The sequence below is a fragment of the Ranitomeya imitator genome, chromosome 2 (assembly GCF_032444005.1).
Source record: "Ranitomeya imitator isolate aRanImi1 chromosome 2, aRanImi1.pri, whole genome shotgun sequence".
Taxonomy (NCBI): Eukaryota; Metazoa; Chordata; class Amphibia; order Anura; family Dendrobatidae; genus Ranitomeya; species Ranitomeya imitator.
This window is the reverse complement of record NC_091283.1, coordinates 496,770,778-496,783,594: the sequence shown is the minus strand read 5'-3', so window position 1 is coordinate 496,783,594 and position 12,817 is coordinate 496,770,778. Positions and strand designations below refer to the sequence as shown.

Sequence of the window (12,817 nt, the reverse complement as noted above, 5' to 3'; positions counted from 1 at the left end):
TCACGGGAAAGGCAGCGTAACATAAACTCAGCCATGTGTGGCAGACTGCTAAGACATCCGTGTCCTCACCAAGAGGACGACTGACCATGCTGTCCTCCTCCTCCTCCCTTTCCTCAGGCCATCCGCAATGAACAGACGGTATGACAGTTGTGCTTGTAGTACCGTCTATAGCGCATGAAAGTAGCTCCTGTTCTTCCTTCTCCTCTTCCTCATTGTCACCTAATCGACATTGGGATGAGATGAGGCTGGGCTGTGTGTAGTCACCCTGTATGGTTCCTTACTCCATCTCATCAATCTCCGCATGCAATGCATCCTCTTTGATAGTGAGCAGAGAGCGTTTCAGGACACAGAGAAGTGGGATGGTGATGCTAATTATGGCGTCATTGCCGCTAACCATCTTGGTGGAGTCCTCAATGTTTTGGAGGATGGTAAATATGTCTGACATCCATGTCCACTCCTGAGGTCTTATATGTGGAGTCTGTACTAAATACTGATAGTCAATGCTGATAGTCAACAACTGCCCTCTTCTGCTCACAAATCCTTTCCAACATCTGCAATGTAGAGTTCCAACTCGTTGGGACATCACACAACAGTTGGTGAACCGGAAGCTGCAAACTCTGCTGAAGCACGGCAAGGGTGGAGGAAGCTATAGCTGACTTTCTGAAATGGACATACAGGCAGAGTACCTTGACAAAGAGATGTGGCAGCTCCGGGAAGCTTTTTAGAAACTGTTGAACAACGAGGTTAAGCACATGGGCCAGGCATGGTACATGTGTGAGCTCGCCTCGCCTCAGAGCCGCCACCAGATTACGGCCACTGCCAAACATGACCATGCCTGGCTGTAGGTTCAGCGGCATCACCACAGATCTGTCTGCTCTTTCAGAGTTGTCCACAACTCTTCAGCATTGTGCTGTTTGTCACCTAAGCACATTAGCTTCAGCACAGCATGTTGCCACTTGGCTGAGTGTTATGAACAGGTGATTCAGAACCACAATGGACCTAGTGGTTAAGAGCACACAAAGTGACCTGATAGTTACTAATATAGGACGAGCTCTGAGACGTGGGAACTCTGCTGACCGCAATCCCTAATCCTATCATACCACACTAGAGGTAGCCGTGGATTGCGCCTAACGCTCCCTATGCAACTCGGCACAGCCTGAGAAACAAGCTAGCCCTGAAGACAGAAAAATAAGCCTACCTTGCCTCAGAGAAATTCCCCAAAGGAAAAGGCAGCCCCCCACATATAATGACTGTGAGTTAAGATGAAAATACAAACACAGAGATGAAATAGATTTTAGCAAAGTGAGGCCCGACTTACTGAATAGACCGAGGATAGGAAAGATAGCTTTGCAGTCAGCACAAAAACCTACAAACAACCACGCAGAGGGGGCAAAAAGACCCTCCGCACCGACTAACGGTACGGAGGTGCTCCCTCTGCGTCTCAGAGCTTCCAGCAAGCAAGAAAAACCAATATAGCAAGCTGGACAGAAAATATAGTAAACAAAAGTAACACAAGCAAAACTTAGCTTATGCAGGGCAGACAGGCCACAAGAACGATCCAGGCGAAAGCAAGACCAATACTGGAACATTGACTGGAGGCCAGGAACAAAGAACTAGGTGGAGCCAAATAGAGCAGCACCTAACGACTTAACCTCGTCACCTGAGGAAGGAAACTCAAAAGCCGCAGCCCCACTCACATCCACCAGAGGAAGCTCATAGACAGAACCAGCCGAAGTACCACTCATGACCACAGGAGGGAGCTTGACCACAGAATTCACAACAGTACCCCCCCTTGAGGAGGGGTCACCGAACCCTCACCAGAGCCCCCAGGCCGACCAGGATGAGCCAAATGAAAGGCACGAACCAGATCGGCAGCATGAACATCAGAGGCAAAGACCCAGGAATTATCTTCCTGACCATAACCCTTCCACTTAACCAGGTACTGGAATTTCCATCTCGAAATACGAGAATCCAAAATCTTCTCCACTATATACTCCAACTCCCCCTCAACCAAAACCGGAGCAGGAGGATCAACGGATGGAACCACAGGTGCCACGTATCTCCGCAACAATGACCTATGGAATACGTTATGGATGGAAAAAGAAGCTGGAAGGGTCAAACGAAAAGACACAGGATTAAGAACCTCAGAAATCCTATACGGACCAATGAAACGAGGCTTAAACTTAGGAGAGGAAACTTTCACAGGAATATAACGAGATGACAACCAAACCAAATCCCCAACATGAAGTCGGGGACCCACACAGCGCCTGCGGTTAGCGAAACGTTGAGCCTTCTCCTGAGACAATGTCAAATTGTCCACCACATGAGTCCAAATCTGCTGCAACCTATCCAACACAGAATCCACACCAGGATAGTCAGAAGACTCAACCTGCCTGAAGAGAAACGAGGATGGAAACTAGAATTGCAAAAAATTGGCGAAACCAAAGTAGCCGAGCTGGCCCAATTATTAAGGGCGAACTCAGCCAAAGGCAAAAAGGACACCCAATCATCCTGATCGGCAGAAACAAAACATCTCAGATATGTTTCCAAGGTCTGATTGGTTCGTTCAGTCTGGCCATTTGTCTGAGGATGGAAAGCCAAGGAAAAAGACAAATCAATGCCCATCCTAGCACAAAAGGCTCGCCAAAACCTCGAAACAAACTGGGAACCTCTGTCAGAAACGATGTTCTCCGGAATGCCATGTAAACGAACCACATGCTGGAAGAACAATGGCACCAAATCAGAGGAGGAAGGCAATTTAGACAAGGGTACCAAATGGACCATCTTAGAGAAGCGATCACAAACAACCCAAATGACCGACATTTTTTGAGAGACGGGGAGATCCGAAATAAAATCCATAGAGATATGTGTCCAGGGCCTCTTCGGGACTGGCAAGGGCAAAAGCAACCCACTGGCACGAGAACAGCAGGGCTTAGCCCGAGCACAAATCCCACAGGACTGCACAAACGAACGCACATCCCGCGACAGAGACGGCCACCAAAAGGATTTAGCCACCAAATCTCTGGTACCAAAGATTCCAGGATGACCAGCCAACACCGAACAATGAACATCAGAGATAACTCTACTCGTCCATTTATCAGGGACAAACAGTTTCTCCGCTGGGCGTTGGTCAGGTCTATTAGCCTGAAATTTTTGCAGCACCCGCCGCAAATCATGGGAGATGGCAGACAAAATTACCCCCTCTTTGAGAATACCCGCCGGCTCAGACAAACCCGGAGAGTCGGCCACAAAACTCCTAGACAGGGCATCCGCCTTCACATTTTTAGAGCCCGGAAGGTACGAAACCACAAAGTCAAAACGGGAGAAAAACAGCGACCAACGAGCCTGTCTAGGATTCAACCGTTTGGCAGACTCGAGATAAGTCAAGTTCTTGCGATCAGTCAAGACCACCACGCGATGCTTAGCTCCTTCAAGCCAATGACGCCACTCCTCGAATGCCCACTTCATGGCCAGCAACTCTCGATTGCCAACATCATAATTACGCTCAGCAGGCGAAAACTTCCTGGAAAAGAAGGCGCATGGTTTCATCACCGAACCCTCACCAGAGCCCCCAGGCCGACCAGGATGAGCCAAATGAAAGGCACGAACCAGATCGGCAGCATGAACATCAGAGGCAAAGACCCAGGAATTATCTTCCTGATCATAACCCTTCCACTTAACCAGGTACTGGAGTTTCCGTCTCGAAATACGAGAATCCAAAATCTTCTCCACTATATACTCCAATTCCCCCTCAACTAAAACCGGAGCAGGAGGATCAACGGATGGAACCACAGGTGCCACGTATCTCCGCAACAATGACCTATGGAATATGTTATGGATGGAAAAAGAAGCTGGAAGGGTCAAACGAAAAGACACAGGATTAAGAACCTCAGAAATCCTATACGGACCAATGAAACGAGGCTTAAACTTAGGAGAGGAAACTTTCATAGGAATATAACGAGATGACAACCAAACCAAATCCCCAACACGACCACATCATGCAGATTATGCAACACCAAAAAGCAAATATCCTCCTGATGCGCAGGAGCCATACACATGGTCAGCTGGGTCCAGTACTGAGGCTTATTCTTGGCCAAAAGCGTAGCATCAATTCCTCTCAATGGAATAGGATACTGCAAGGGTTCCAAGAAAAACCCACAGCGCCTAGCATACTCCAAGTCCATCAAATTCAGGGCAGCGCCTGAATCCACAAATGCCATGACAGAATCGGATGACAAAGAGCAGATCAAAGTAACGGACAAAAGAAATTTCGACTGTACCGTACCAATGGTGGCAGAGCTAGCGAACCGCTTAGTGCGCTTAGGACAATCGGAGATAGCATGAGTGGAATCACCACAGTAAAAACACAGCCCATTCTGACGTCTGTGTTCTTGCCGTTCAGCTCTGGTCAAAGTCCTATCGCACTGCATAGGCTCAGGTCCATGCTCAGATAATACCGCCAAACGGTGCACAGTTTCACGCTCACACAAGCGTCGACCGATCTGAATGGCCAAAGACATAGACTCATTCAGACCAGCAGGCATAGGAAATCCCACCATGACATCCTTAAAGGCTTCAGAGAGACCTTTTCTGAAAATTGCTGCCAGCGCACATTCATTCCATTGAGTGAGCACAGACCACTTCCTAAACTTCTGACAATATATCTCTACCTCATCCTGACCCTGAGACAGAGCCAGCAAATTTTTCTCTGCCTGATCCACTGAATTAGGTTCATCATACAGCAATCCGAGCGCCAGAAAAAATGCATCAATATTACATAATGCAGGATCTCCTGGCGCAAGGGAAGATGCCCAGTCTTGAGGGTCGCCATGTAATAAAGAAATAATGATCTTAACTTGTTGAACTGGGTCACCAGAGGAGCGGGGTTTCAGAGCCAGAAACAGTTTACAATTATTCTTAAAACTCAGAAACTTAGCTCTATCTCCAGAAAACAAATCAGGAATAGGAATTCTTGGCTCTAACATAGAATCCTGAACCACAAAGTCTTGAATATTTTGTACTCTTGCAGTGAGATGATCCACACAAGAAGACAGATCTTTAATGTCCATCACTACACCTGTGTCCTGAACCACCCAAATGTCTAGGGGAAAAGAAAGACAAAACACAGTACAGAGAAAAAAAAATGGTCTCAGAACTTCTCTTTTCCCTCTGTTGAGAAGCATTAGTACTTTCGGCCTCCAGTACTGTTATGAACAGGTGATTCAGAACCACAATGGACCTAGTGGTTAAGAGCACACAAAGTGACCTGATAGTTACTAACATAGGACGAGCTCTGAGACGTGGGAACTCTGCTGACCGCAATCCCTAATCCTATCATACCACACTAGAGGTAGCCGTGGATTGCGCCTAACGCTCCCTATGCAACTCGGCACAGCCTGAGAAACTAGCTAGCCCTGAAGACAGAAAAATAAGCCTACCTTGCCTCAGAGAAATTCCCCAAAGGAAAAGGCAGCCCCCCACATATAATGACTGTGAGTTAAGATGAAAATACAAACACAGAGATGAAATAGATTTTAGCAAAGTGAGGCCCGACATACTGAATAGACCGAGGATAGGAAAGATAGCTTTGCAGTCAGCACAAAAACCTACAAACAACCAAGCAGAGGGGGCAAAAAGACCCTCCGCACCGACTAACGGTACGGAGGTGCTCCCTCTGCGTCTCAGAGCTTCCAGCAAGCAAGAAAAACCAATATAGCAAGCTGGACAGAAAATATAGCAAACAAAAGTAACACAAGCAAAACTTAGCTTATGCAGGGCAGACAGGCCACAAGAACGATCCAGGAGAAAGCAAGACCAATACTGGAACATTGACTGGAGGCCAGGAACAAAGAACTAGGTGGAGCCAAATAGAGCAGCACCTAACAACTTAACCTCGTCACCTAAGGAAGGAAAATCAGAAGCCGCAGCCCCACTCACATCCACCAGAGGAAGCTCATAGACAGAACCAGCCGAAGTACCACTCATGACCACAGGAGGGAGCTTGACCACAGAATTCACAACAGCTGAGGCAGTGCTTCCAGCTTGCGACTAATGTGGTCATTTTGGAGATGGAGGCTGAAGGGGAGGAGGAGGAGAAGGTGCAGGAGCTGTACATTGTAGGAGCAACCCTGATTGACGTAGGGCCCGCAATCCTCGGCGTCGGAAGCACGTGTTCTGTCCCAAGATCTGACTGGGTCCCAGCTTCCACTATGTTAACCCATTGTGCCGCCAGTGAGATGTAACAATCCTGCCCAGAAGCACTTGTCCACGTATCCATGGTTAGGTGGACTTTCCCAGTAACAGCATTGTTGAAGGCACGGCTAATGTTGTGGGACACGTACTTGTGTAAAGCAGGGGTGGCACACTGGGAGAAATAGTTGCGGCTGGGGACCGAGTACCAAGGGACGGCTACCGCCACCAGGTTGCAGAAAGCTTCCGTTTCCACGAGCCCAAAAGGCCACATTTCAAGAACAAACAGAGGAGAAATGTGTTAGTAGTGTGGACTGTGGGGTGTTGGCAGTGTATTTGCGCATGCATTCCAAGTACTGGGGTATGGACAACTGAACTCTGCGCTGGGACAAGGACGTGGACGTGCTTGATGATGGTTCTAATTGAGTGTGTGCAACGACAGGCAGGAGGCATATTCGAATGCACCATGGACAGGGAATTGGCTTGCATGCACAACAGTGGAAGAAGCAGGGGTGTCACCTGCAGACACTGTTCCTGGACCCTGGGCTCGGCAAAAACAGTTGAATGGAGGCCTTAAATGCCACAATTTTTAGCCCACAGATAGATAAGGCATATGACGGAGATACCACACTTTCAAATATCTGGCCTGTGTTTTTTTTTGGCCAGACAAATTGTGTCAATAAGTAGGCTAAGACAGAACAAAAACAATTCTATGGAGGCCTGAAATGGCACAATTTTGACCGCAATGATATGCGATCCATGTGGCGGACAAAACTCCGTGGAAAATATCTACTCTGTAGCTAAATATTTTTTTAGTAGCTAAATAATTTTTTGGCTTCAAAATGGTGTCAAGAAATTGTGTAAGACACTCCAAAAATTTTTTACAGTACCACAAAAATGGCAATTTTCTGTGCACTCAGTTGTGATCGCTGGGATGGGCAAACCCATTTAAAATAGCTGGATTTTCACGCTGTACTAGGAAAAGGATCTGGCTGTATTTTGCCAACAAGCAAACGTAGAAAAAAAAATATGTGCTCTGGATTGCTTTTGAATAAAATAATCAGGATTAAGATGCAAAAAAAATATTCTTGCCCACTGATACCTGGGACTATGTATATACTGTCAATATATGCAATAGGCAGCATCAGCATCAGACAGTAATAGATTGGACCCTCTTTATGTATGCAATGAAGTATGCCACATGCAATGCCTGCCTAACTAGCAGTGATATCTACTGTATGTACCCACATAGAGTGCCTGTATGCCTTCTACTGACAAGTATTCTAATCCCACCCAGGACAATATCTGCAAAGAGTTTGTATGTTCTCTCTGTGTTTGCGTGGGTTTCCTCCGGGTACTCTGGTTTCCCCCCACATTCCAAAGACATACTGATAGGTAGGGTTGAGCGACTTTTACTTTTATAGGATCGGGTCGGGTTTCACGAAACCCGACTTTTTCAAAAGTCGGGTCGAGTGAAATCGGCCGATCCTATAAAAAAGTCGGGGTCGGGGTCGGCCGAAACACAAAACCCAATGCAGTGCATTGGGTTTCCAATGGTTCCTAGGGTCTGAAGGAGAGGAAACTCTCCTTCAGGCCCTGGGATCCATATTTAAGTGTAAGATGAAGAATAAAAGAATTAAAATAAAAAATATTGCTATATTCACCCTCTGACGCGCCCTGGTACTAACCGGCAGCCTTCCTTCCTTAGAATCAGCGCGTGAAGGGCCTTCGATGACGTCGCGGCTTGTGATTGGTCGCGCGACCGCCCATGTGACGGCTCGCGCGACCAATCACAAGCCGCGACGTCACCAAAGGTCCTTCAAGCGCTGATTCTTAGGAAGGAAGGCTGCCGGAAAGAAGCAGGGCGCGTCCGAGGGTGAGTATATTCCTATTAGGAAGTGTAAAATAGAATCAGCGCTTGAAGGACCTTCGGTGACGTCGCGGCTTGTGATTGGTCGCGCGAGCGGTCACATGGGCGGTCGCACGACCAATCACAAGCCGCGACGTCATCTAAGGCCCTTCACGCGCTGATTCTAAGGAAGGAAGGCTGCTGGTTAGTACCAGGGCGAGTCAGAGGGTGAGTATAGCAATATTTTTTATTTTAATTCTTTATTTTACACTTAAATATGGATTCCGATACCGATTTCCGATATTGCAAACCTATCGGAACTCGGTATCGGAATTCCGATACCAGATTCAGAAGGTCGCCGACCTCATGTCCGACCCCACACAGGGGTCGGGTCGGGTTTCATGAAACCCGACTGTGCCAAAAGTCGGCGACTTCTGAAAATGGCCGACCCGTTTCGCTCAACCCTACTGATAGGGATTCTAGATTGTGAGCCCCATTGGGGACAGTGATGATAATGTGTGCAAACTGTAAAGCGCTGCGGAATATGTTAGCGCTATATAAAAAATATAGATTATATACACACAAAGGAAACAAACATGTGCATAACAAAACGTGTAATTGGAATAATTTTGGGGGAGAAATACTTCATTTTCTGGAGCAATGTCAAGGGATCCAACACTTTCAGCCATGACTTTTTTAGCTCTGCTGTATGGCTAAATCTATAAACTCTGTGCTGAAACTGCTGCACCCAGTAAACTAAGTGATCCATTATTGGATTCAGAATCTCTTTTCCTACATTATGTTGCTTTCAGATGACGTAGCAAAATCTGCTGACAGATTCCCTTTCACTAGGTGTAGAAATTATTTTATGCAATCACTTATTCATGTCCGTTTTTATGTCTTGTATTTTCCTGTTTCTGTTTAATGTTATTTATATGAGATTTCTTAAGTAATATCAAATGAAATGTTTTTTGACATTTAAAGTGTGACCCATCTTTTGCAGGGATAATACACATGCAATATCAAACTCTCTAACGCTCTAAGGAAATGAGGGAAAAATGAACTTATATACAGTATTGTGTGATCCAGTTACAAAAAGTTCAACACTATAATGTAATAAACTTCATCCACGCTGAAGATTCCAGTGGACATTGTAGTTATTTAGTTAAGACCCTCTTAGATTATGGACACTTCAAAATATACCTTTGACAATTTGGTTTACTATGTAAACCGATAGCCATCCACATCATCTTACCTTTAAAAGTCTTCACTAGATATGTAAACCATTGTCGTACGGTTGAGTCTCCCATGAAGTAGATCATTTTGTCATTTAAACAATTGTACCTCTGTTCTTGGTTAGTGAAGTTGGAAATGCTGCAAAACACAGGTTTCCAGCTATTTTCTAGCACAAAACCACTGGGAAATGGAGACTCCATTCCAATCTTACATTGTTCCAAATTCAACAGAGAGGAAGCTGAAGGAAACAAGGAAAAACATCAATTGACAATCACCCTTGGAGGTCCATGACATACATTCTTTAGGGCACAGATGATCTATCAGTGTGATTGACAGAGCGAGCTCTGTTCTGATTGCAATGGCTGCTTTCAGAGCTCTGGCATCTAACCCCTGGCATATTTTAATTACGGTAATAGCAACAGGGACATCTGAGTTTGACAGAAGGAGTGGGGTATTGCCGAGTTAAAAATTTCACAGTAAAATCCTCCTAATAAAATCATATTATTTATTAGATATGCAATAAAAGGAATAAATTACCGTAATAATAATTCAAACACACAAAAAAGTGTGGGTAGAAAAAAGCCCAGAATAATTATAACACACCTTTGTTAAAATGCCATGTTTTTGTCATGTAAAAAAAAATCATACCAAGAAGAATAATTTCAGAACCTTTTCTACTTGTACAGTCAGTCACTTATAAACTGCGCAATTCAATAAAAAAATATAATTTATTTCGGATGAAAAAGGAAAATAATGAACTAAAACAATATGGTTGCATAAATATGCACACCTTTAACTTTGTTGAAGTATCCTTTGAATTTATGACAGTAGTCAGTCTTTTTGGGTAGAAATCTATCAGCATGAAAAATTGGCAAATGATAAAGGGGAGGGGGACTGCAAATGATGAAGTGAGCGCGGCATGGAGAGTGCAAATGATGAAGTCGGGGAGGGGGGCTGCAAATGATGAAGCTAGAGGGACTGCAAATGACGATGTGGGGGGATCGGGACTGCAAATGATTAAGTGGGGAGAGGGTGACTACAAATGATAAAGGGAAGGGGACTGTAAATGATAAAGTGGGAGGGAGGGGGACTGCAAATGATGAAATGAGCAGAGGTTAGGGACTGCAAATGATGAAGGGATGGGACTGCAAATGATGAAACGGGGGTGAGGGACAGCAAATGATGAAGTGGGAGAAGGGGACTGCAAATGATGAACTGAGTGGGTGAGGGGGACGGCAAATGATGAAGCGGGGGAGGGTGACTACAAATTATGAACTGGGGGTGACTGCCAATGATGACGTAGGGCAAGGGCACTGCAAATGATAAAGTAGGGGTGGAAACGGGGCAACCATCACCACAATGGAGGGGCCAATGTGGCATGATTAGTACATGAGAATCGACCCTACCAATGAATAAGGGACATGAATATCACTGTCTCTTGCTGCATAAAGCATCTAGACAAAGGAAAACTATTTCTTTTGACACCCCCGTACACAGGATATATCAGCTTCACCTAATGTTCCTGCAAATGATGAATTGAGGGTGAGGGACAGGGGACTGCAAATGATGAATTGAGGGTGGGGGACGGGGTACTGAAAATGATGAATTGAGGGTGGGGACAGCAAATTATGACTTAGGGACAGGGGAGAGGGCAAATAATGATGAATTTTGAGGGTGGGGGAGTAAATAATGATGTATGAAAAAGTAAAACAGTGCTACTTCCCTTCCGAGCTCTCCTGTGCGCCCAAACAGGGGTTTACCCCAACATATGGGGTATCAGCTTATTCGGGGCAAATTGTACAACAACTTTTGGGGTCCAAGTTCCCTTGTTACCCTTGGGAAAATAAAAATTTGGGGGGCTAAAAATTATTTTTGTGGGGAAAAAAGATTTTTTATTTTCACGGCTCTGCATTGTAAACTGTAGTGAAACACTTGGGGGTTCAAAGTTCTCACAACACATCTAGATAAGTTCCTTGGGAGGTTTAGTTTCCAATATGGGGTCACTTGTGGGGGTTTCTACTATTTGGGTACATCAGGGGCTCTGCAAATGCAACGTGACGCCTGCAGACCAATCCATCTAAGTCTGCATTCCAAATGGCGCTCCTTCCCTTCCGAGCTATGCCATGTGCCCAAACAGTGGTTCCCCCCCACATATGGGGTATCATCGTACTCAGGACAAATTGGACAACAACATTTGGGGTCCAATTTATCCTGTTACCCTTGTGAAAATACAAAACTGGGGGCTAAAAAATCATTTTTTTGAAAAAAAAAAAAAGAATTTTTATTTTCATGGCTCTGCGTTATAAACTGTAGTGAAACACTTGGGGGTTCAAAGCTCTCAAAACACATCTAGATAAGTTCCTTAGGGGGTCTACTTTCCAAAATGGTTTCAGTTGTGGGGGGTTTTAATGTTTAGGCACATCAGGGGCTCTCCAAACGCAACATGGCGTACCATCTCAATTCCAGTCAATTTTGAAATTGAAAAGTCAAACGGCGCTCCTTCCCTTCCGAGCTCTGCCATGCGCCCAGTCGTTTACCCCCACATATCGAGTATCAGCGTACTCAGGACAAATAGAACAACAACTTTTGGGGTCCAAATTCTTCTCTTACCCTTGGGAAAATAAAAAATTGGGGGCGAAAAGATCATTTTTGTGAAAAAATATGATTTTTTATTTTTTACGGCTCTGCATTATAAACTTCTGTGAAGCACTTGTTGGGTCAAAGTGCTCACCACACATCTAGATAAGTTCATTCAGGGGTCTACTTTCCAAAATGTTGTCACTTGTGGGGGGTTTCAATGTTTAGGCACATCAGGGGCTCTCCAAACGCAACAAGGCGTCCCATCTTAATTCCAGTCAATTTTGCATTGAAAAGTCAAATGGCGCTCCTTCCCTTCCGAGCTCTGCTATGCGCCCAAACAGTGGTTTACCCACACGTATAGGGTATCGGCGTACTCAGGACAAATTGCCCAACAACGTTTGTGGTCTAATTTCTTCTCTTACCCTTGGGAAAATAAAAAATTGGGGGTGAAAGATCATTTTGGTGAAAAAATATGATTTTTTTATTTTTACGGCTCTGCATTATAAACTTCTGTGAAGCACTTGGTGGGTCAAAGTGCTCACCACACATCTATATAAGTTCCTTATGGGGTCTACTTTCCAAAATGGTGTCACTTGTGGGGGGTTTCAATGTTTAGGCACATCAGGGGCTCTCCAAACGCGACATGGCGTCCCATCTCAATTCCAGTCAATTTTGCATTGAAAAGTCAAATGGCGCTCCTTCCCTTCCGAGCTCTACCATGCGCCCAAACAGTGGTTTACCCCCATTTATGGGGTATCAGCGTACTCAGGACAAATTGTACAACAACTTTTGGGGTCCATTTTCTCCTGTTACCCTTGGTAAAATAAAACAAATTGGAGCTGAAGTAAATTTTTTGTGAAAAAAAGTTAAATGTTCATTTTTATTTAAACATTCCAAAAATTCCTGTAAAACACATGAAGGGTTAATAAACTTCTTGAATGTGGTTTTGAGCACCTTGAGGGG

At 45.0% G+C, this 12,817-nt stretch overlaps 1 protein-coding gene across 1 annotated transcript in view; it reads right to left on the bottom strand.

Annotated features, from left to right (window-relative positions):
- Positions 1-12,817, bottom strand: part of LOC138664647 (NXPE family member 4-like) — a 405,114-nt gene that overhangs the window by 172,686 nt on the left and 219,611 nt on the right. Inside the window, exon 5 of the mRNA XM_069751533.1 lies at positions 9,294-9,512. Within this exon, the coding sequence (XP_069607634.1) occupies positions 9,294-9,512 (219 nt within the window). The remainder of the gene's footprint in view (positions 1-9,293; positions 9,513-12,817) is intronic.